Source organism: Dinoponera quadriceps, unplaced genomic scaffold (genome assembly GCF_001313825.1).
Source record: "Dinoponera quadriceps isolate SergipeBrazil2010 unplaced genomic scaffold, ASM131382v1 scaffold3, whole genome shotgun sequence".
Classification (NCBI taxonomy): domain Eukaryota; kingdom Metazoa; phylum Arthropoda; class Insecta; order Hymenoptera; family Formicidae; genus Dinoponera; species Dinoponera quadriceps.
Window position 1 is genome coordinate 860466 of NW_014554293.1, and position 24933 is coordinate 885398.

Below are 24933 nucleotides of genomic sequence, written 5' to 3' on the forward strand. Positions count from 1 at the left end.
TAATTGTGATTATTGCACAGTCGAATTGAGAACAACGTTTCCATAGTTCCTACGGCTCTACGGAACACACACACGCACGCACGCACACAGAGTACACACGAACGGCGGATTCTGAAAACGTAATGGAATAAAAATACATTTTATTTTCACACCTCGATTCGCTAGAAAGTATATATACAGCATTTTTATCATTAATCAATATCCTCGTGTATGTATATATATATATATTTATAGGTATGTTTATAAAACTAATATATAATATTCAGAACAAGTAGGCAGAGCAAACACCCACTGAAGGGCTGACGCGCTGTGTCACAGACTTTAGGACAAGGCCACTCAGAAACGCACCCACCTGTTCTAATATAACTCCTACGCCTCGCATTTTCGTTCTCTCTCTTTTTCTCTCGCATCTCGCACAACAACGTATTCAGGGACGGAGCTAAAATGCGTAGAATTGCGTACTCAATCGTAAACCTAATCGCAAACCTCTGAGAAGTTGTATAAAAATGTTTTTTTTTTTCGGTTAAAAAATTAGAAGGAAACGTACGACGTATGAATTGGAAAAAAAGGTGCCAGATCGACGCTCTAAAAATGAGAGAACCTTTATGATTATTTATATATATATATATATATATATATATATATATATATGTGTGTGTGTGTGTGTATATATATATATATATATATATATACACATCTACACTTACAAGTATAATCGCTATAATGCTGTCACATCACGGAGCGAATTAAATAATTAAGTACAATCAGCGTGTTCCGTTCTTTTTTTTTTAACCTAATTCGTAGGAAAATCTAGAGAAAATAGATATCTGGAAACGGTTCGCCAACTATTGCTCCCGGCACGCTATTCTTTCTAAATTGTATATCTATATAGAACTCACATTTGTCCCTTGTCACAGACGCTTTCGCGTAAAAATCCGACAAAGTATATATATATATATATATATATATACCACGATTTTACATATAAATATACACGTATATCTATTTACTTATATTTATATATAAAATCGTATGTGAACATGATGTTAAGTATGAGCGAGTTACATTCGAACATTTCTCTCTTCTCCCGGACATATATACATGTACAAGCGACGTCGCTCACAGCGACACGCTGCGAGTGTGATTCGAATCGAGCGTTAAAATGAAAATTCTAAAATTAGACGGCGAGAAACCAACGAACGCGCGCACACCAAGTTATTCAGCGATCAATTCTGCGTGAATGACCGGCGCGCAACTCGAGGGCCTTCTCCTCGGTTTGAACACGGAATAACTTCAGAAGTAGAGCCGACTGTGTGTGTTTTTCGCTTTCCAACGCATGTACAATTACTCCTTGACTTTTCTGTACGTTCTCTTGACCTCTGTGTGTGTACAAACTGGCATGACCTGGTTGCGGAGTTCGCGCGATAAAATCAATTCTGAAACACCGAGAATCTCGTTCCCCACCCGCTTTGCGTTACAATCTTTCGACCAGACGAGAATATTACTTAAGTGTGTGTGTCACTGTTTGCATTCACCCGCTCACAACGTCGCGATTGTTTCGTATTATAGAATTAACTTGATAAAAATATCGAATCGAGCCAGGAGAGAACACTATCGACGCGATTGCACGCGTCTCGCAGATCGTTAGATATTGTTCTGACGCAGTTCTGCAAGACTTCGTTGAAATAATATCGACAACGAGATAGCCCCGGTCTCTCGCGATAAAACTCGGATGCGGCGAGTCCAACATACATACATACATACGCGCGACAGATAACATGACAATCAGAATTCAGCCCTCCAATGTTACTCTGTACTCCGAATACGTTCGAAACTGTGTGAATTGCTACGCACGTAACACACTTATGCATCGTAGGCGTCTGTATAAGAGTATTTTGTATGTGTGCGTGCGTGTGTGTGTGTGTTATACAGGATGCTTTAAAAGTCCGGAAAACGGCTAATTATCTCCGAAATGATTTCGTGGAAAAAAGTTTGAGACAAAACTTGCAATGTTCGAAAAAGTCTATTAGACAGCAACGTCTCTGTGACTTTGACACACCTTGGAATAACCCGTCAAGATGACCTAAAAAAAAACTTAAATAGGAACTTCTTATTAAAGATTTTTATAAATGACGTCGAGAGTTTTACAAAATTCTATGATAATGTCCAATTTTCATCTTTAAATTCAGAAGTTAGAAGATTTAAATAGTGATCTGCTTGGTCAGACTTTGCCCATCATATGGCTCCGAAAGGAGACAATCACACAATCGACTCTTTGTATGATCCAAGAAAATTCCTCCGTGATTCCCATCGGGCAATACTGATGTCGATGACACGTCAATATTTAATTCTTCTAGTTTCTGAACTAAAGACCCAAATTGGACATTATTATAGTATTTTTTAAAGACCACGATGTCAGTTATCAAAATAGGTAATAAAAAGTGGGGGCACCATTTATTTTATCATTTTAAGATCACGAAGCATTGCCACATAGTGTAATTTTTTGAACGCTGCAAGTTTGTCCGGAATATTTTTTTCCTAAAACCGATTTTCTTCTGAGATAATTGGCCATTTTCGGGCTTTCAAACCACCCTGTATATATTCCCCCTTTACAAAAAAGAATGATATATCTTTCGAAGACGAAAAGAAATCGTAGATGTTAACTCGTTATTGAATCGATGGTTCTCTATTGCGTGTACATATATTAGAAAGAATCCGCGTTTCGTATTTCCGTGTTATCTCTTTTTGTCCCCCGTGGTAAGAATTTCCTCACACTTCTACAGAGTCATTGCGATTATCTAATAATTATTTACAGAACGATCGCGTCGTCCGGCGTCTTACTTACAAATGTGTAGTAGAAAAAGATCGATTTGTTACAGCGAGAGTTAAGCGCCTTCTCGTCGATAACTTGGGGCAGCGCGACAGCACTTTCGGTGACGGAACACTCCTCCTCCCTTCCTGAATCGGTGTGTTTCTCTCAAGTGGCATGTGTGTATGTGTATGTGTGTATATTTATATATGTACCTGTCTCGTCTTATTTGTTCTCTATATCTCCGTTTCCTATTTCACTTTTTTTTTAGCCTACGTGAGAAATTACGCGCTAAATTAGTAGCCGTAAAACGACGGGAATGCGACCGAATACAATATTTCTTCAACACCTCCGCGTGTTTTAGTTTAGAAAAAATATTTACATCTTTCTTCTCTCTTCCTCTCCCACTCTCTCTCACACACGCACGCACGCACGCACGCACACACACACACACACACACACACACACACACACACACACACACACATACGCGGCACACCATGTACGAGAAGCACTTACACGTCCTCTCGTCCTTCTCCCACGTAATAAAGTGATGCGAAAACGATAATGACGGCAATGACACGCGAGCAAAATCACGAAAGACTCCGCGACAGCTCTCGCATATACACGCACGCGCGCCGAGAGAATTATAATTATTGATACCTTTCCTTGGGAAATATTCATTCCTGCGAACCGTTGAATGAGCCACACGCGTGGCAATCGAACGTGCGAAAATGAAATCGCGCATTTCGCCATCCCGTCTCGAGCCCAGAGTCCCTCACGAAGTTTCGACCACGTCTCGTCCACGCTGCATATGCAAGGGTTCAGTTGCTTAATTAATTGAAAACGTTTGTGTTGTTAGAGATATATCCATTTGCCAAGTATGTTTCACTGTTCCTCACGACGGAGAGACGCCGCCATTGCGTGTGTTTTTCTTTTCTTTTTTTTTTCTTTTCCTTTTCTCAGTCTGTCTTTAGACTCGATTAATTATTTTAGGCAGGCATATGTACAAATGTTTTTTGTATTACATCTTGTCACTGTGATGTCGAGACGGGGAAATTATTCACTTCCGTTTGTTCCAGAACTGGTCCGGCCGGGCCTGTATACGATATACGTAATCTCATTCTTAATTGTGCCTGGAAAGAAGACGGAGATTAGAAAATCTGATAGTCTCAGTTTTGGACGTCATGCCGATAGATATATGGATATTCGTGACTAACTCTGTTCATGTTCGTGACTCTCAGCACTTGAGTTACTTGACCAGACGGCGGAATGACGGTACTCGAGGGCGGTAACATTTGTAGTTGGAATGTCTGTAAATAGAAAACGCGTGGTGAGTCAGTCTGATGTACGACGAGTGATCTTACGGCTTTTCAAATTGCACATAATTCGCGTCTAACCCTAGGAACTGCTGCTTGAAAGAGAAAGTCGGTAAGAACGATGCTTCCGGAGTTTTGAGCCAACATATTTATGACCAACAAATCGGGAATATCGGGCGGTCTTTCTAATTTGAACGTTATTTTGAGCCCCGACTTGTCCAAGACGACCATGCTCGGTGCATCTGCAATTACAAATCCAAGTGATGCACATGCGAACTGATGATCGAGATGTCCCTCTTTTGCTTTAGACACCAAGACGAACCGTTTGGAACCGACGACGGGGTGCTGAGCAATCCATCCACCAGGAAGCTGCTGCTGGTGTTAGTGGGACTGAATATCGGCGTAGTCGCCTGCGGTTGTGGCGGTAGCGTGGGCGCGGACGTGGGTGTGTTCAAATCCAAACTTCCGAGCAAGTCCAACAGGTCATTATTATGCGCCACCGCGGTCGAGCCCGGCGAGGGATTTTTATTAGTCGTTGCCGGCATCGTCACTCCCACGTCCGTAGTTCCAAGTAAGTCTAAAAGTGCACTCTGCAAAATCGCGCAAAATCAAGTATCCGTTCGTTGCGGTATTATTTCTTAAGGTCAAAAGTGGACAAGTAGTACGAGGATTGAAGTAGGAAATTTGATAATTAATCCTTCAACTTAATTAACGTCACGAGACGTATATCTAAGGTTAAATGCGATATAATTACACAAGCAGACATTAACAGTGAAAAAGTATGAGAAAAGTGAGTTTCATTCTTGGTAACAGAAAAAAAATATGATCAGTTAAAAAAAAAAGTCGCTCCTACGTCTGCGTAAGGGAGGAATTAAGTAATACGTTATACACTCACTGAATCGGATGTGGTCGTGGCTGGTTCGATTATCGTAGACTTTTCATCTTCCGGTTCCGGCTCGCCGTTCACCATGCCTATAATACCGTTTGCCTGCGGTCGCGCGGTTTCCATCGGCGGCATTCTCTCGAGCAACGCGGGCCGCAGGTGATCATACTTCCGGAATAACTGCGAGAACTCGATTCCTCTCTGCTGTAATTCGATATGCAAATTGCTACCAAACGTATCAATGATCTGACGAATTTTCCTGTAATAACAGAGTATCACGTGATTACAGAACATTACGTCGCAGCGTGGGAGCGGGTTTCTTAAGATAGTCGCGGACACTCGAAAGCGATACTGACTCGTGACCTTTCTGGAACCTCGTGCTCAATTTCGTGAGGGACAGTAAGGTGTACTGTTTCGTGACCACAGTGTTCTGCGGATTCCAGAGCAACCTCTGATAAACATCGATTACTTCATCCTCCGTCAGCTACGGCAAGAAAATTTCAGGTATATCACTATCAGATTGAAATCACACGTCTACCTAGATCGATGCGTTCACGAAAAAACGTGACTAATGCTGCAAAAATAATTGATGATTTCTTAATATAATAATTAGCAGACGAAAGGTGGTATTGGGGCCCCGTTTTTGCCAACTTTGTCAATAGCCAACATTAATTTAAATTGAGGACTGAACGATTACACCCGTCAAAGTATCGTTTAAATGATTCGAGACTCAAAGTTATAAAATTGATTTATTATTTAGGACATTATTCATAAAAATGTGACGATACTGCATAATGGGTTGAAGAAAAACAAGAGTGGTAATATAGCCTTCAACTAAAATAAATGTTAAAAATTGGTTTTGCCTGAAATAACACAGTATTTTGTCGTAAAATTATATATATATTTAAAATTAACTCTTAGAAAGAATAACTACAAAGGAATGAATATAACCGTAAATTTTTAATGTAAATACTGACTTATTTCTATATTGTCAGAAGGTATAATCTGTCAGAGGATAGCAATGCACACAAAGGTGCAGCAATGAACTATAGGTTAGAATCGACTTATTGAATAACTACTTCGATATAAAAACCTGCAAAAAAGATCGTATTATCAGTACTCTTATGCGGGCTATATTAGCAAAGAATTAGTAGGAATTACTAATACAAACTTGATGTTAACAAGGAAAAGTTAAATAAAATCATCTTGGCTTTGATTTGAGTCATTAAATCTTACACCCTGTCTGAAAGTTTACGCTTGCAATCATTGTACGAGCCAGGACATTTCCTGGTAAATTTCTTTGGTGAATCCTAAACTTAGGACACTGAATATGCGAAACACAATGTCATATAAGAACATATTGTTTGAAAACGTATAGTCTACCATAATAAAAAACACTTTGTACTTATGTTCAAAAATCGGTCCTTGTTAAAATTTTTTTGTTAAATTTCTAACATATCCGTATATTAATTTAGCATACATATTGTGTTCATGTATGTTGTGTTAAATTTCTAACATACCCGTATGTTACTTTAGCATACACATTGTGTTTATGTTACCTCGAAATCTTGTGTTAAGTCGATATTCAACATGTATTAAAATAACACATTTTACACTTCTCGGTGTTGATTAAAATATTACGGATATTAATTTTGTGTTAATTTTTGACATGATATTTATGTTACTTTTCAACATACCCACCTTGTGTTAAATTAACACAAAAATTAGCGTGAACCGTTTCGGGGAAATGTGAAGTGTGTTGAATTTAACACAGAATTTCTTACTGTGTAATATCATGAAGTAGCTGATCGACTCACATTGATCGGAGTTTCGGCCTCCTCTGATGGCGGGCCGTACAGCAGCATATCGCCGTACTCGCCGATGCACCATGTGGCCACTTGCGCCAACGGCTGTTTGTCGGAGGTATCCTTCTCTAACGCCCGCCACAACGCGCTCACAGCGTAGCCCTGTTGAGTCTGCGTCTCCGAGATCAGCTGTATCGTGCACGCCACCACGTCGTCTCGCACGTAATTGCCAGCCTGAAGTGCAAGTAAGGAGACCTCAACAATCGTGACGCCGTGTTCGTTTAGCAATCCCGCAGGTACATACCGCGACGAGCACTTTGAACAGCGTCTCGAGATGCCAACGCTTGTTGGGCGCGAATCTCTCCGCGGACATCACGATGTTGCTGCTGCATTGAGCCTTAAATTCCGGATCCGCTCGCTCCAAGAACAACAGCAGTTCCTTCATCATGTTCCTGATGTTGCTGAAATTCACCAGCGCGAAACTCAGCTCCATCGCGCGCCTTCTGATCGATACATCAGGATCCTTCAGACACTCCTGAGAAACAATAACATTAATCGCAATGAACGCTTCCAGATTTCAGGTTTCTTTTCTATTCCCATACTGACTGTACTAGTTCAAGAAACGTATATATATCAATTTTCAGGAAACAGAAAACAGACTTCCAGCCTGCATTAATTTGGCTCAGTTCTGGTGCAGTTCCAGTACAGGAATAGAAAACAAAGCCTTCATTTCTCGGGCGAAAGTGAGTTTGAAGATAGGTGTCTCACCAGAATCGTCGATCGATGCCTCTGCACCGCGCTCGTGTCCACGTAAACCGTCTTCAGCAACGTGTTCAAGGCGACGTATCTGATGTTCTTATCGTTATTCAGTAAAAATCTGCCGAGTATGTTGACCGCCAAAACCCGCAGTCCGCTCTCCGACTTGATGTCCATGATGGAGAGAACCGTCTCGTACAGTATCGTGTTGCCGACATTTTTGCTGGTTTCCGTGTTGGTCGCGACTTGAGCGAGAATGTCGTTCATGGCCTCGGACGCGTCGACGTCGTTGCGTCCCAGGATGCGCAGCAGACGCAGTATCTTCACCTGGAGAAACGGATCGGACACTCCGGACACGTCGTGCTCGGGCGAGTATCCGGCTAGGATCAGATTCTTCAAGATTCTTACGAGATTTGGCACGATCTGCAACGAGACCTCTGTTCATCACCACTCGATCCCGCAGACGATGTCGTGTTCCACTTAACTCGAACATGTCAACGTCGAATATGTAATTAACGATCGACGGAACAAACCATTTGTGGAATCACATACATGTACGACTTTCGTATGTAACATTTACCAAAGTATAGTAACAATGAATTCAATCAACTTGCGATTAAACACCGAAGTAATAACGCACTAAAGGCCGCTGCGCATAAAGTATCCAATATAGTGAAAATAATTGATATTTCGTCAAGTGACAATATCGTTATTAAGAGTTTAATCGCTCGATATGCTCTTACATGATTTTTTTATTCAAGGAGATTATAAGGTTCAGTGTAATATTTTTAGTGCCGCATCAAGGGAGATTATTGATAAATTTAGTGTGAATCGAGCCAATTTGCGTTCTTATATATTTATTTTGCTACCTAAATAATAAATTAATTTGAAACGAAATTTAAACATATATATGTATAATATTTCATCCACGAAATATTATTTCTTATTATTCTTATTAATGCTACTGTATTTATGCATCAGTTGATTTAACAGAGATACACAGGTAATATAAAAAGTGTTTAAATATATAAATTTTAAATGTGTATATATGCACATTTCGAATATTATTATTAAATTATAAACTTTACATTGAGCTATATTTTCGAAAACAAAATGGTCAATAATTCTGAAATTTGTGTATATAATGTCTATACATTAGTTTCTTTAATATCACAGTATTTTTCACCAAAATCTTATTTTTAGTTTAGTCTTTATTTTTAGTTAGTTATTTTTAGTGTAGTCTTTATTTTTAATAGAAGACACAAAAAACAGAAATTAAAAATAGCACGGTAATCTCAATAAAAACGTGTAAAATGTGTCAAATTTAGTTGCAAATGTCTCAATTCTCGAGTGGTCAATCTTTTTCTAATTGCACGAGCAGTTAAATAATATTTCAATGCATACGTAGGGCAAGTTTCATTAAATTCTTTTCAAACTCATTTCACCTTACCATCTTCTTAAATAACCGCTTCATATGCAGCAGCCTTCAGCACGCACCGGTCCGGTGTGTAGTGCGGGTGATCGAATTCGCTATGAAATATTGGGCCAGTCAAAAGGCTCGGTTCAATTATTGAGTCGAATTTCACTTTGCCATATTCGACGGAATGCAAACAATCTGTCCACTGAATAATCACCGTTATCGTGGATCCGTGATCCTTTGCCAATGTATTGGCAGCATCCGTCTGATAGGATAAAGGAGACAGAAAATCGAACCGAGTTTCTGAACTGACCTGATATGATTCATGTATATATAAGCGTGATCGTAATACAATAGAAGTATAATTAATGAGGCGCATGATTCATTCGAATAATATTCGAAAGAGGCCTGAGTCTCAGCCAGTCGAAAGTAACTTTCTCAGAAACGATCGTGTTACCCTCAGATATCGATTGCTGCAAGCTGCTCAGTTACAGAATACATATGACAAGAGGAAGAGAGATCTCTACGTACGAGCAAGCCGAAATAAACATGCAGCTATACCAGATGCCATCATGCCGATTACGAATATTACAATTACTGTCGCAACAACATCTTTCCGGACGCGTAACTATTATTCGCGTATATCGAATTCGCGCGTGTAACAATAAGCTAGAATGGTACTCGTGTATTCATATACCTATAAAGTTGACATGTACGAATACGACGAAACGCTTCGGTATCTTTTCACAACTTAGCTATTAAGAGAAAAAAAAAAACGTGGCGAAGCAGGCGACGGCGATTTCATGTTTTGGCAGTTCGAGCAAGTTCGCTTTGGACAAGATAAAAGAAAAGAATGAAGTCTGTGTAACAAGCATACATGCAAAGATACAGAGAATACGTTTTTATGCATATTACCTCACGATGGCCGCATTCCTAAGAAAGACAAAACCAACGCTTATATTATGCATACATTCGGATGTGGTAAATTTAACGGAGTTAGATTTTGCATTAAGAATTTCGCGCGCGAGAGAAAGAGAGAGAGAGATTGCTCCGCACAATTGAACGATGTCCCTCCCAACGAAGAAAGAGAGTACAATGGAGAAAATATTGTAATAAAGATTACCGCCAAATTTTGTAATGCTAAACCATACCGGAATTCTAATTAAAATCATGATATGTGTTGTAATCTTTAGTGATGTATCTCATTGTACACATCACTAAAGATTACAGCACACATACAGGAAGGGGTGGTATTATAGCCCCTCTTAATACTTCCGCTATTAGGTGGTGAATCCTAGTGATTATTTATGTAATCATTTGTTTAATAGCCTGCCGTTACGCAGCGGCGTTAATACGCCGATACACAATAGACAACAGTTGTTAAGTCTTTTTATCTTACAAGTTTTCAAATCATTTTTAGCATTTAATTATATAGAATTCCTCACTTTTCTTAAACTTAAGTGTATTATCACACGAATACATGTATATTTGAGTGTTTTGTTCGTCATTTAATATTTTATTCCGCTGTGCACATTCCGAGTTATGCAAAGTTAAAGAATAACATAGCATTTTGCTAATCTGGTTTCGCGCTAAAATAGATTTAATACGGCCTCTTTTTCGAGGTTTCCATGTCGAAGTAATTATTCAATAAATCAATAATTCAAGTTAAGTTTAAAGTCTATTCGCACTTCGTAGTAAATTGTCTTTGAAAGTTTGTATTTATCTTCTGGCAAGTAAGTCTATCTACATTAAAAATTCACGGTTATATTCATTGTTATTACTTCTAAGAGTTTACTTTGAATAAGTATATAAATTTATAACAAAACACTGTACTATTTAAACAAAATCAATTTTAGTAGGAGGGCCACATTACCATTCCTGTTCCTCTTCGACCCGTTATATGTGCCGTCACATTTTTATAAATAACGTCCTAAACAATAAATATTTCATAAATTTGAGTCCAGAATCGATTGAACAAAACACTAACAAACGTTCAGTTTTCAATTTAAAATCTTAATTGACAAAGTTGTTATACAAAATACAAATAGGAGGCCACGTCATCCCTTCCTCTAATAATTTCAGACACAATTCCGGTGCAGTACTACGAAATTTTGTAATCTTTACTATGAATTATTTCCTCCGTATAGAAGAGATTCGCGTGCGCTTGCACCGAGGCTGTCCGAGCGAAGGAGAACGCGTATTAAGAATGAAGATGAGAGAACGTGTTTGGAATCACGACGATGCGATGTTAGAACGCGGGAATTTCCCTCGCGGAAAATCACCGGGAATAATTAAACGCGGAACGCCAACCGCAAGGCATTCTATCCCGCCGGGCGCGCTTCGTCTTCACGTATCTGTGCTCGTACGAGAGTCAAGACTGCATTCTTTTCCGCACGCTGGACGCGCGCTATCTGATCACCAATGACGAACAATCGCAGCTCGAATCGTCTAACAGGTAGCTGCACTACCGGTACGCACTAGATACATCTCTCTGCGGCTTTCCGTACTACCGTCTAACCTCGATATCGACGACACACTAGGCTCTAATTATACACCAGTCGTTGATGAGTTACGTGATGCAACGCTATGACTCGATCAGCGGGCAGATTTACGACATCGAGCCGTGTTCCTACGGTAAACCTGTTCTAGGACTAACGTACGAAAAGGAAATATGATGTGTGATGTATATATTTATATATATGTGTGTATCTCTCTCGGCTGTACCTTTTTGAAGTGATTCAACGTGTCAACGCTGTTCTCGCACATCTCCGTGATGAGGGTGACACCGGTGATGAGGACCCCGTGGTTCTTCTCGGTGATTAAGCTGCGAGTCGCCGGCAGGAACATCTCCATCAGCTCCGGCACGCGCCTGATGATCCGAAAGGCGCAGAGCGCCGCTTTCTTCCGTATGTACGCGTTCGGCGACTTCATCAGTCTCTCGACCTCGGCAGCCAGGTCCCTCGCCATCTCCGGGGACGCGATCGCGCCCAAGGTGCACAGCGCCAGACCGATGACGAATTGCGTGGAACTGTTCAGGTCACTGCGAACAGACGAGAGCGGTGAAGCTCCTTCGTTGAAGGTTTCGCGCGCCGGAAAGAGGAGCGCGCGCTCCTCCGAAGGGGAATAGAGAGCCTTGTTACTTTTTTAAACAATTCGTGATCAACAGATGCACGTCCTGCCGTTCGTCCAATAATAACATGGCTCCCAGGTAACCGATTCGCTTGTCCGTGAATCTCGGCGAAGCGATGAGCTTTAAGCATTCCAATTGGCCGAAGTGCGCCGGGTATCTGTAACAACATCGACGTGCCTCTTTAATAACGGAGCATTGCGATATCGGGTATAATGCAGGGTTCGCTTTCTATTTCTGTACTGGCTGCATTGTTTCAAGAAGTCTACTCTCGAGAGCTTCCTATTCCAGAACCGGTGTCAACGACGTTGTTTTCCATTCCAGTGGAGTGGAACTCATCGCAAGAGTTCGCTGAACTGTCCGCGCACTAAGTCTGGAGTCAAAGGCAGTTGGAACGGCAATCCCGAACAAGAGTGCAAGAAAAATTAGGGTCTACGTTCTGAATTCATTTAGATCGATAAAGGCGCCTCTAAGTGGCTCAGGAACTTGATTGGCTGAGAGATCACATTTAAGGCACTTTGTCGATAAAAGTGAATTCAGAGTATGGATCTAAGTAACCTGTATCGTTATCATGAAATTACTGCACTTTTGCTCCAACGTTTACGACATGTATGGCAATACGTCCTAAATGATCAAAATTGCGTTTTATCGCTTCTATTTTCAAAGTTTACACGCTTAGACGTTTAACGCACAGCTATCAAAATAAAAATCAAATAGCAAGTATGAAAGTAGCTTTTCTCGACACTGAAAAGACTTTACAATATTTACATCTTAATATATAGCATTTAACATTCAGATAGACAAGTTAGAACACCGTCGCCAGTTACTACGGAAAACAATAACCGTTTAATTCTACAGATATAACGCGCCATGTTATTCTTGTAGCAAAGCCAGTTTTAGTCTTCAGAGTTACACTCGTCTGTTTCCGGTTTGCACTAGTTCAATTCAGCTCTAATGCAGTCCTAATGCAGGAATAGAAAAAAAAAAATAAAGCCATCTTGATACAAACCCCAGCATATGGATGTACAGTAACTTTGCAATGTTACGACATCTCCACACGCTGTCCTCTTCCCTGAACGTCGAGCGAATGTACGCGCACTCCTTGTTGACGACTGTTCTCTCTTCCGCCGCAGTTCGCGCAGCTCGTATTTGTCTAATCAGATCCCTCAACCGCGTAGGTGCAGGCATCCTAACTGTTGAGACTTTCAAGGTGTGAACAAGTCATCAGTACTAATTGTCGTCACGTATGGTAACCACTGATTCTGTTCGCAAAGTAGCTTTATAGCTTGCGCCCTACAATTGCTCGAGATTCTCCTCTCTCGTGGGAATTTATATATTGATTTGTTTCGAATCACCTTGAAAGGTAATTTAATTCAATTGCTCTTCAGATCTGACGGCAAACAAAGATGCAGGTAACGAGCAAACAGAATCCGAGTTCCAAGGATTAGCTATTAGGGTCATTGTGAGTCAATTACACCAAACAATACACCTACCTCTCTCTACCGCCTCATTGAAAGCTTGCTTTATGGAGGCCATGTTAAAGGCCGGGTTAAACCTGAAAAAGTCACACCCATGCTGGTTTAGAAGCATAAAAAACGCCTCCTGCCTCGCGGAATCTCTCTCATCATGCAATGACACTTGCGTTCGATGATGATATTTTCCACGTATCTCGTATCTCTGTCTTAAGATTTTATACATATCTCAAGATACACAGTGTAAAACTAAAGTGAGAAAGTTGTACCTCTGTACAAGGTTCATCCGCTCATTCTTAGGAAATAAAACACATGAATTTGAAAACTGACAGGTACGATGTCGGCGATATCAGAGATGAAGATGACTACAACGGATATTTCTCTCACTGTCATCTCTGTCCGTGTCGATTCAACAGCATTAATCTAAGTACATGCATGAGATTGTATGATTGTATGCGTTACCCATGTTCTGAGGCATTCATCTCGGCTCGAGAGTTTCGAATTTATGCCACAAGCTTCACAATGAAAACCAAACACAGACGAGTACAAAACACGAACTCTGCTATCCTCCTGGTGGACACACAAGACAGTAAACGATATTACAAAGCTCATTAGTACCACATTGGCTGGTATTCATAGTCGAATCGTATACTTGAGACTGCTTTAAATTTATCTTCAGATGCTCTGGGACTCGTCTCATTGGTTACAAAGCTTTTCGAGATAAACTCAGGACTGTCTTAAATATAAGATCCGACTACTATGAATACTAGCCATCGTGTTAATGGATTACAGATTACTCGGTCTCTGTCGAAACTCTACATATAGCAAATCAGTGTCTCAAGCCAACGATACGACAAACCTACAGCTCAGACCTCGCATACCTAAACTTCCGGTAGATACTCAACGCTACGCCCCATTTCACAAAGCAACCTTGCAGTTTTTTCTTTCCTCCACCATGCACTTTTCATGTGCACGTGCAGGTGTAATCACTGACTACTCCCGACGTGAGTCAGTAAGAGCAAAAATTCACGATTTTCGTTAAAGGAGGAAAGTACCTGTCACCGCTTGGCCAAGAGTTGAGCAACAGCCCGATTACCGGAGACTCATAAATTCAAACGACCAATGAAATTACACGGTAGCAACCCACAGCCATGCCTCGCGCTGCACACGGTTTACAGTTCGCTATAGGCGAGACACGACAAAATACAAAGAGAGAGAGAGAGATAGCAAACTCCAAGAAAGCTCTGTGAAATAGGCCACTGGCGCGCAGCTTCGCGCAAAAATGCGTTGCTCACGGCGACGAGAGTCGTGAAGGACACGCCGTACTCGGAGAGTGCATCGGCGAGCGATAATGATATTAACAAGCAGCGATGATTTCACACCCCGGAGTGTCGCGCGCGCGACTCGCCCGCGGCATATTGCAAAACACAGCGCGACGGCGCTTACATAAAGGAACCGTTCGCGGGAACGAAGAAGGGCACCGGGTCGAGGGTTAGGCAGCTGTCAGACGTAGGCCCCGCCGCGAGTCTCGCGAGGAGGCCGACTTCCTGCCCACGACGCGCACGTCCGTGACGCGGCGACGAGGAGTAGCGCGGTATCTCGGGGCCGGCGTGGCAATGTCGCGGGCTCGTGCACCACGTTGAAACGTACGTCGTCGTGTCCCCTTCGGTGTTTACATCGGAGGCCGCAGCTTCCCTCGCGGACAGGGTACCGAGAAGCGGAAACGGGGCGCCGAGCGGATCCTCGCTTTTTCCTTCCGAGTCGACCTCTCGGCGTGCTGGACGACGGTCTCGCGAGCGAGAGGGACAGAGAGAGACGGAGAGCGAGCCGTGCGCCCCCTCCTGCCGCCGCTGGTGCGTGCACTCGGGGTACTCGGGAACGCCACACCGGTACTCCTCTCGAACTCGCTCCCCCGCGAGATCGGGACCGAGCGTAGGCGAGCGCGCGCTGGCGATATCGCGCCGACGAAGACTCGGGTACGTACGTTACAGTGCGCGACGTCGTCTCGGGCCGTGGAGGCGGAGGGGCTACTCGCTGATCCGCGCCGTGAACCCCGTGAACATAGCCGCGAGATCCTGCGAAGTCCCTACTCACGGTCGTCGACCACACAGACCACACACACTGCACACTAGCTCTGCTGGCAGCCCGCCCGCGCGATAGCCGAGCCGCCTAACGACGTGCACCGTTCTCTCTTCTTCTCTTTCGCTCTTCCTCTTCCACCGGGCCTATGCTCTGTCCCTCTTTCTTAACTTTCACTCTCTCTCTTTCTCCCTCCCTCTTTCTCTCTCTCCCTTTCTCCCTCTCTTTCGCTCTGTCCCGTCGACGGTGACGAGAGTCCACGCGGAATTTCACGTATATGTGCGCGACGGCGGACTCAAAGATGGCCGTCGCCGACGTCGTCACTGACGTCGTCAGGGACTTTCCATGGGGGCCACGACGCGCGAGGGGAGAGGCCGCGTTGGATCTGATCGTCGGGTTTTCGACTCGAGTCTCGTCGGGTTGTGAGCGCGCGCGCCTACGCTCGACGGGACGCGCGAACATGAGGTGCGACCGCCCAGGAGGAAGGAGGTGAACGGCGAGATCCGCTGCGCGTCGCGTGTGAGAGTCGCGGATGTGGCACCATTGCATGGGCGCGAAATTCGGATATCGCGTCGAGGGCGTCTCGGCGGCGAGTCTGACGCGCGATCTCGGGGGAGGTCGGTTTTCCAATAACCGCGTCTCCTCACTCGCGAGACCGCTCGATTCTTGCGCAATTTTCGATGCCGGGAACACCTCAGTGTGATGAATCGGCACGGGAGAGAACGGAGACACGCTGAAATCACACGTCGATTTAATTCCTAACCTGTGAGAGACGGAGGCGACTTCCTCGTCGGCCCGAGATAAGATTTTGTTGAATCGCGCGAGCGGAATCCGCTGCGCCTTCTCTCGCAAGTGTCATTGCACGACAGCGTTACGGCCGTATTGTTTTCTTCCAGGTACAAAATTGGACGCGCTGCACGCACGCAATTAGAATGAGAGCTGTTACTTTAATCGAGGCAGCTTGGTAAGAGCAAAAATGGAAGGGGCATTTCTCTCATGCCGGTGTAGAACTTACGTATCTATCCAGTCGACACCGAACAGTCGTATGCTGTGTCGTAATTTCTCTCAACAATGTAAATGCAGTATAACACCATACGTTGTTATCATTGAGTGCGAAATTATAACTTAGATGTTGTGTAAATTATGCTCAATGTCGGCTGGGTACCCAGTAAACACCAACTAACAGCAATATTCCATCAACAAAGATTCCAAGTACAAATTGTGACTGTGTAAACATCTATTGTACATTATTAATTTTGAACATGAATCAATAATAATAATAGCGCTACAAGATACGTGCTTTGCTCGATATAGACTTTACTTGACTTCATTTTTGTAATTTTATCGGACACATCAATTTTTTGATCAGTATCACATCAATGTTACAATTTCTCACTCAACAAAGTGCAATATAACATAGTTGTATTGTAACAGTTACATTATTGAGTGGGGAATTCGTAACATTGTTGTAACGTTACTGTCGGTCGGTGTTCCCTAGTTTCTTATAGTCTACATCGCTGCAAAATATGACTAACGTGGCGTACAATTTTTGCATGAGGCAAAAGATTTGGAGAGGGGCAGTATTTAGCACTTTGAGATGCCTGAGCGCCCATCGTTCAGTGTTTCTCACAATATTGCTCTGAATGATGTTAGGAAGAAGCAATTATCAAACGGTAATCGCGTGATGTGCACTCTTCGCAACGATATAATCTTTGCCTAGCACAGTATAGATTTAATAAATCACCTTCTGTTGAGTTCCGGTGGTAAAACACTCCATTCGTCACTTTCGTAATAAGGCCACATGATACGATAATGTTAAATAAATAAAAAACTCACAACACCAAAAGACGTGTACAGCATTAAAATCACAACCTATATATCACGCAGTTGTGCGCGATCAGTCTTGTAGGCTTTTTATCACTAACATAATAGAGAAGGGAACAAGGTGTGGGCAAATTTATCTCTTATCTCTCTGACTACCTTGATATCAGATACACACTCACACAAATCCAGTGTCCATGATCTTGATGAAATCTGGTAGTTTCACTTTGTAAAAGCATTCTGTGAAATAACACAGATTGACGATAATATTATGAAAAATTACGAATATTAATATATATTCGTCATGTGCGTGTGTTTGCAAAATTACAAGTATTAATCAATTTTACACATGATAGTGAGAAGAGAATATATATATGAAGAGATATTTTTTTTCCCACATCATAAAGATATGTGTGAAGTGGTGCGCATGTTAGGAAAAATTTGTTTATTTACGAAAACACCGTACACACATGTGCAATATGAATATGTACAGTGCATTGGCATTGTAGTGTCTCCTTTTATACGATTTATCGTGGAGCGGGAATGTTCTGTTTAAGATAAGCAGCTGTCATTCTGATTGCGGGGTGGTCGTACATCGTTGTTCCTCTTGACACAGTCCACCAGCCAGTGTATGCCTTCATCTACACCATCACTTTTACAAAATGAATATTAGTCATCACATCTTATGACAAGTACAAAAGATGATGTTTCGTTTTTTTCATCACTTTGTTAAATAAATTTACGAAACAATAGCTTTATTTACCCATTAAGAGCTGATACAGGCATCACCATGCAGTCCCTTCTACCAATTAAGTGTGCACTTTGATTGAATATCGGCTTTACTTCCCTGACACCCATGCAATCAGGTACATCCTGCTTATTGGCCAATACCAATAAAGGTACGCCCGTTAAGTGTTCAGATGATATAACTTTATCTAAAATAAACAATCAAGTTTGATACAGATTTAGATTTCTAAGAATCATTTTGAAAGATTTAGGTATAGAAAGATTTGACTAGGAAAGTATCTCATACTGTTATAGTGAAACAAATTGCTTGTTCATTTTAATATTAAATATTACTTTAGAAGATGTATTTTACCAAAAGTTTCTTTGGAATCCGGTATTCTATCACGGTCGGACGAGTCGACGATATAAATCACAGCATGAGATTCTGCGTAATACTGCAAGTATAGAACAATATTAGTGAGCCTGTCATCCTGGTTTATTAGTGGAAAATATAAGAGGTATAATCCAATATTTTCTACAAAGAAAAAAAAGAGGAAAAAATATACAAAGAGAAGAATATACGAAGGTAAGAAGTACAATATGATATACTCAGCCTGAATTATTATTAATTACTTTATCCCACAAAGATTGGAGTTCTTCTTGGCCACCGAGGTCCCAAAAATTGAAGGAAACGCCGGCGATGTCGATCTTGCCGATATTCAAACCCACGGTCGTTGTGATTTTGCTCGGGTTCATCCCCTTGTAGTTTTTGGTGAATTTTGTTTTCGCCGCTTCCAAATAAGTCTGCGAACGAATCTTGGGGGTAATCGCTAGATTACGTGTCATAACCTCAAAATGCCATGCGCAAAGCGTCTCTCTCACCGTCTTTCCCGCATTGTCGAGTCCCAGTATCAGAATAAAATACTCGTCTTTTTGCACCAAATACTTGTACAGACCGTGTAGCAACGTGTACATCTCAATTCACCTTTCGATAATCTTCATTAGAACGATTTACATTTCGTTCTGTTTACATCTTACGGCCACGCTCGACATACCTGTCACATCATTCGATCCGCGTTTGTCTTAGCTACACTTTTTACACTTCATTCTTAAAAGTTCAAACGTGTTCAGTTTATTTCAAGTCTTTCAACACTGTGTTATATCCATTGCACTCGAGATGAAATGGAACATGAATACAAAATCGAAAAATAAAAATGAAAATACGAGAAAAGAGAGCAAGTGTAACGAAGGGGGGCAGATCATTCAGAATGACCTATAGAGAAATCACACGAGAGAGATGCGCGGCCATGTTTCCTCCTCCTGTCACTAATCATATGTCAACGCGATAACATCATATGTTTGCGTGATAACGGTTCTATCTTGCATTTAGGGATATATCGTTTGATTAACGCTAAACACGCCCCCCGTAATGTAACGCCAAACGCGATTTCGGGCGCTGTACACAAGCAGATGAGAATTTCCAGCGGAAAAAACGGCTTGTTACTTTAAAAGCTTGTTACTTTAAAAGTCAGGCGATGTTACATAATTGTCCGATAACTTCTTATCGTTACATCGCAATTTGGTCGGAAAAGACTTCGACAAGAAAGATGCTAAGACGTGAGATTATGAAGAAAATAAATAAATAAATAAACGTGTTCGAGGAACATGGAGAAGTGGCAAGACAGGACGATATCCTTGAAATACGCCACTTTATTGTTCATATAACAGATTTCGCCTAGCTGCAATACATACTCGTAATCCAAAAGTAGTACTACTTTATGTCTTATATACAGCACTTTGTTTATCGATTTGTTTTACCTCGTTTCACTTTACTTTTTGCCCTCTCTCTCTCTATCTCTCTCTTTCTACCAGCTGCTCTCAAGCACTATTCTTCGTTCAGTCTCGTCACAAATATAATTCACTTATGAAGCAGCACGGTGTACACGTGAAATTTCTTAACTCGGACAAGTCCCGTTTTTTCGTTCGCATTTTATACAAGATCGCCAGATCGTCATTATGTAATCGCAATCTCATAAAAGTGTCGGAAAAGATAAGTGATTGAGTAAAGCAACAGCAGCAGCAAAAAACCGTGAAGATACCGTGGTATTCCACACATTGTTGTTAAAAAAAAAACACGAGGGTGTTTAAACTTGTGTATGTGACTTGTATACAAGCGATAGCGTGTGTACTATTTTTTTTTTCCGGATGATTTCCTGTTAGACAGGAAACAATGATATATTCTATCATGGGGACAGTTCTTGTCGAAATTCATATATTGACTATTAATTATTATGCGGAAGTTAAGCTACTATTCGCTACACTTGACGCTAACTAACGACATTACACTTAGTGGGTCTTATCATTTGTAGTATCTAATTCGGCGTGCTCGCTCGAGTCGAGCGAAGCGCAACTTTGAATTCAACGGACGAAGCTCGTGCTCCTTCATACTGTTTCTGACGCACGCACGCACGCACGCCTAGGGCTGTAAACGACTGCCATTACTTCACGGTACTTTTAATTAAAAAAAAAAAAAAAATTATATATATATATATATATATAGAACGGAAACAGAAAAAGGACTCGAGTATGCAAGCAATCAAAAGAAACGTACATCGACACGTACAAAGGTAATTAAAGAGCGATACGTTGTATCGCGCTAATTAAAGCCGGGAAATGATTGTTCCCTTTTCTTTCGTAAAAATATAGAAACAAAAAGAAACGAAAAAAAAGAAAACAGGGGGGAGGGAACGCTATGAATTACGTACTGTATCTTGTTACGAGAAGCTGCGGATTCAGCAAATACCTAGAGTATCGAGTTTTATATTTTTATTTGTATTTATTTATACTAACGCGTGTCTATCGAAACGAATATTCCTGGTTTTCGTTTTGTCAGACGCTCATCGAAAAAACAGGTAATCCTCGCTGTCGATCGTAGTCGAGTAGCAGCACAGACACATAACGTAGATCCTCTACAACTTAACTAGATTAATTGAGGTTTGTATTGTTAGAGAGAAAGTAAATCGTCTTCCTAAAATGGAGCACGTTACTTCGGAATTATCACCCTGTATCGAATCCGCGATACATATATCTCTTTTTTTTTCTTTTCGTTTTTCTCCTAATATTGCCGCACGCAATCGTGATAACTTTATAAACATACGAACTATATTATATATATACGCATATATATAATATATATTTTTTTTTTAAACGTGTCACAGCCTTCATGGCTATAGAACACAAAGTACAACTACATAAACTCTTAATAAGACAATTCCGTTAATGGAAAATTGTAATAAAAAAAAATATGTTTAACGATAAAAAAAAGAGGGTGAAGAAAGAAAAAGATCTTATTGCGCGGACTTCCACTTAGCGCTTACATGCTAAGATAACCACGGGCCTGGCTTCGTCTACGGCCGACGAGGTACGCGATCAGTACAATTACTACCAAACCCGCCAGTGCACAACCCACCGTTATGGGGACGATGTCGGGCGTGTCGAACGCACAGTCCTTCGCTGAAGAAGAGAAAAAGACAAATGCTTATTATTCTCGTACGGTAGATACTGTTGATGAAAGTGTATCTGTACTTTCTTTCGGGGGAGGAAGGAGAAAAGGAAGAGCCAGCCAGAGCGTTTGGCATCCAAACAGACGTGACAAGAAAGCAGAGATACCCACCTAGGCCAAAAATGGTTTTGTTGTCAGTCCTGAAAGCTTGGAACTGCAAATTAGATACCGTCAGATGCCCTACGGTTTCGTTCACACCGTTCACATGCAAGTCCAACTTCTGCTCTTTGAGACATCTGTAAGAGTCACTCAATCTAGTCTCATATTGCGGTACCATGTGTACCAATGTCACGGTCTTATCTGCAAAAGAGCGAAAATTTAGTCAGAGATGCCGGGGGGAGGGGGGAGGGGGGAGACCAGATCAAAGAGCAAGTTTGTTTATGCAGGAGATGCCGTACTCCACTTATCAGCTGGGAATTCTTCCGGCGCGAGGGAGATCTCGAAGTGATGAAGAGAGTACAGCTTGATCGTCTCGTTCTTCACGAAATGCAGCGTGAAATTGTTCAATTGTCTAGAATCGTTCTGCGTGTACCACGACACCATGATATTCTGCTCGGTATTACCGCATGTTCCCGTCGCGTTGCTGTTGCTGGGTACGTCTATCGTCTTCTGGATCGTCTGCGCGAGTGAAATAGAAATGAATAGCGACATAGATGACGCACAGTCATGCGCATATTTTAATGTTGTGCAACTTATATTACGATAACAGTAGTATCGCGTAAATATTGACATACATATTTACGCACGGAAGAAAATAGTATTGAATCAATGACAGATATTTTCATACATAAGCAAGAATATTATAGTGCGCTTAGAAGAATATTCTTTGGATTTTTAGTCATGAATTGAGTGGAAGTAATACTTGCGCCAATACAAATTCAGTAAAAGCAAAAAACTCAAAATCTTCTATAAAAGTTCGAATATTTTCGCTCATATATGAGAATATCTATTCTTGACTTAAGACTAATTTTTTTCTGTGTGTGTATCTCGAGACTTTGCTCAGAATTGCTCACCGTATTGTTGACGGTGTAGGAGAAATCAAACTGTGCAGCCATCTGGACAATGATGCACAATGTATCGTTCTGTTTGACCGTCCACTTTTTAGTTTTTGGCGGAGGAACAGGAGTCGGCGCTGGTGTGGTAATATTACTAGGAACGGTGGTTGGGATCGTTGTAGTCGACGATGGTGTAGTGCTCGATGGTGTAGTGCTTGATGGTGTAGTAGATGTAGTTGACATCGTAGTCGACTTGGTGGTCGGAGGTGTTACACTAATAACCTCCGTAGTAGAATCGGGTGTTTTTTCATCTGAGGTGCTTAAGAGTGATACTTTTGGTTTGTCCGCATCCGATTCAGATGGCACATGTGCGCTGCTCGGGATGGTTGTTGATTTAGTGTCAATTAATGGCTCTACAGTTGCTCTCTCTTGAGGCGAGAAAACAGTCGCGCCACTGGTACCATTAGTCTTCTGGTCACCAGCTGTCAAAAATAACATATGCATAATTATAATTCCATACCATACATGTTATGCGTCGAAATGTCAAGGTTGCATACTAATGAGTTTTAAAGATAAGAGAAACATTGTAAGAAAAATGGCTCTTAAAGAACCAATTGTATCCTGCGTCTTTGAAATTGAGATACTTTATGTCCTTTCTTTGTCTTGAATAACTGTCAAGTGTACAAAATATGAGTGCATATATATATATGTATATATATATTTTATATAATGTGTGTGTGTGTTTATTATACTTTGTAAACTATGTAAATAATTCATCTATTTCGCTAGATATTATATGACTGGATACTCCATAATGTTGCATGTCCCAATATTCAAATAAAGCTGCCGGGTTGTTTTGTAGGGAAGAAAAAAATGTCAACTGCTAAACGAGGAAGAGCAAAGTTCAAAGCGTGGAGAAAAAAGGAAACAGACATGAACTTCAACATTATGGAAGCAATCTCATATACACATATACAGTCGTCGGTGGATTAGTCACTTCAAATTCATCTCGCCCGGAGGTCGAATATATCGACAACGGATCAGAGCTATTACTTACTCGACAGGCGTATTTTTACAGAGATAAGAGCTTTTATCACGTTTTATTGCTATTTCTAGGCGATGTGATGCACACGTAGCCTGGCATTTTCTTTCTTTTTTTCTTTCGATACCCGTGTGTCTCCGGCATCCATTGCTACGCAATGTCGGCCGCCACACACGATACGAGCGATCGTATCGTTCGGGCATTAATCATCCGCTTCGAATCGGCGAGCCAACCAGGCGAGTCGCGCGCGAGGAAGCCGAAAATTTTCCGCGACATGGTCGTTCGAAAGAAAAGCGGAACGGCTTCCCATCCGCGCCTCATCATGGCGCCTATCGACGCATCGGCCCACAGAAACGTAATTAATTTCCGAACCGAGTAGCGTGGTCGGCGCAAGCTCGACGATCCCGACGACGCGGGGTCGCTTCTTTTCTTCGTTTGCCCAGGTTAATCGAGAAGCCGACGGCGACGGTAAGTCCTCCACGTCGCCGAGAGCGGGTGTACGCGTTCGCGAGTATGTGTGTGTGTGTGTGTGTAAGTGTATGTCGCGTACGTGTATGTATACACTCCGTGGGGAGCAGCAGCTGCCGCTTCTCGCGGTGCGCTCGGCTAAATCAAATCGTTACCTGACACGAATATCGCGGTCCAGCACAGAAGCAGCAGGGGCTTCAGCATGACGTCGGAAATTCGGAGAGTTCAATAAGCGCAAAACTACAGTACTTTCGTACGAACCGACGAGCGTTGATCGTTCCGGAAGAATGAGGAGTCTGCGGAGAACCAAGGACAGCGTCCGTGCTGCCATCTATCACAGCTGTGGCATTCGCCGTGGGTGGGGATCGCGGCGGCACGTTAGAATCCGGCGAATCCGACATAGGCCGTGTATCTCTCGTCTCGATCAGCTTCGATTTTCGCTTTGCCCATCGCGCGGATATTCCCCTCCTACGTTCACGCTCGCGTCGAAAAAACAAGGAAATTCACACGAGAGATAAGGTAAAAAATACCAATGCCCGGACGTGCGCCTAACTTTGAACATTCCTGTTCTTTTGCTCCTCCTCGCAAGTTTCTTTTCTCTTCTTTCGAATCCTCTCATGCTTCCTCGCAGTAGTCGTCTTGTTCGATGACG

At 41.9% G+C, this 24933-nt stretch overlaps 3 protein-coding genes across 14 annotated transcripts; all 3 read right to left on the reverse strand.

Moving 5' to 3' along the window:
* Nucleotides 1-120: 120 nt before the first annotated feature.
* LOC106742504 (AP-1 complex subunit gamma-1) lies at nucleotides 121-16073 on the reverse strand. Of its 12 annotated transcripts, none has more exons than XM_014615538.1 (14): nucleotides 15573-16073; nucleotides 13610-13671; nucleotides 13126-13318; nucleotides 12130-12276; nucleotides 11714-12029; nucleotides 7585-7995; nucleotides 7121-7351; nucleotides 6829-7050; nucleotides 5368-5495; nucleotides 5024-5270; nucleotides 4451-4718; nucleotides 4210-4370; nucleotides 4030-4122; nucleotides 121-3945 (listed from the first exon to the last, which is right to left on the reverse strand). In XM_014615538.1, exons 2-14 carry the CDS (start codon nucleotides 13650-13652, stop codon nucleotides 3844-3846), a joined length of 2562 nt encoding a protein of 853 aa, XP_014471024.1. In that variant the 5' UTR covers nucleotides 13653-13671; nucleotides 15573-16073; the 3' UTR covers nucleotides 121-3843. The 12 variants fall into 12 exon arrangements, with proteins under 12 accessions (XP_014471024.1, XP_014470978.1, XP_014470969.1 ...); XM_014615492.1 differs by having other exon boundaries at nucleotides 13610-14158; XM_014615483.1 differs by having other exon boundaries at nucleotides 13610-14158; nucleotides 15239-16073.
* A 1845-nt stretch (nucleotides 16074-17918) lies between these two features.
* Nucleotides 17919-19735, reverse strand: LOC106742587 (ADP-ribosylation factor-related protein 1). Its single transcript, XM_014615703.1, has 5 exons — nucleotides 19097-19735; nucleotides 18848-19018; nucleotides 18588-18669; nucleotides 18252-18423; nucleotides 17919-18140 (listed from the first exon to the last, which is right to left on the reverse strand). Exons 1-5 carry the CDS (start codon nucleotides 19187-19189, stop codon nucleotides 18041-18043), a joined length of 618 nt encoding a protein of 205 aa, XP_014471189.1. The 5' UTR covers nucleotides 19190-19735; the 3' UTR covers nucleotides 17919-18040.
* Nucleotides 19736-19906: 171 nt separating this feature from the next.
* Nucleotides 19907-24575, reverse strand: LOC106742568 (lysosome-associated membrane glycoprotein 1-like). Its single transcript, XM_014615663.1, has 5 exons — nucleotides 24437-24575; nucleotides 22790-23253; nucleotides 22175-22394; nucleotides 21888-22076; nucleotides 19907-21727 (listed from the first exon to the last, which is right to left on the reverse strand). The coding sequence occupies exons 1-5, from the start codon at nucleotides 24483-24485 to the stop codon at nucleotides 21588-21590; spliced, it is 1062 nt and encodes a 353-aa protein (XP_014471149.1). The 5' UTR covers nucleotides 24486-24575; the 3' UTR covers nucleotides 19907-21587.
* Nucleotides 24576-24933: the final 358 nt, after the last annotated feature.

Coding starts and splice junctions, on each gene's coding strand:
- LOC106742587 (XM_014615703.1), bottom strand. CDS start 19,189: ATGTACACGTTGCTACACGGTCTGTACAAGTATTTGGTGCAAAAAGAC. Junction 18,424..18,587: donor GGATTCCAAAGAAACTTTTG/GTAAAATACATC, acceptor TGTTTATTTTAG/ATAAAGTTATATCATCTGAA. Junction 18,141..18,251: donor CCTGTATCAGCTCTTAATGG/GTAAATAAAGCT, acceptor ATTTTGTAAAAG/TGATGGTGTAGATGAAGGCA.
- LOC106742568 (XM_014615663.1), bottom strand. CDS start 24,485: ATGCTGAAGCCCCTGCTGCTTCTGTGCTGGACCGCGATATTCGTGTCA. Junction 22,077..22,174: donor ATTCCCAGCTGATAAGTGGA/GTACGGCATCTC, acceptor GCTCTTTTGCAG/ATAAGACCGTGACATTGGTA. Junction 21,728..21,887: donor CAAAACCATTTTTGGCCTAG/GTGGGTATCTCT, acceptor TCTCTTCTTCAG/CGAAGGACTGTGCGTTCGAC.
- LOC106742504 (XM_014615492.1), bottom strand. CDS start 13,814: ATGTATAAAATCTTAAGACAGAGATACGAGATACGTGGAAAATATCAT. Junction 7,051..7,120: donor TGTTCAAAGTGCTCGTCGCG/GTATGTACCTGC, acceptor CTTGCACTTCAG/GCTGGCAATTACGTGCGAGA. Junction 3,946..4,029: donor GAGTCACGAACATGAACAGA/GTTAGTCACGAA, acceptor TCTTCTTTCCAG/GCACAATTAAGAATGAGATT.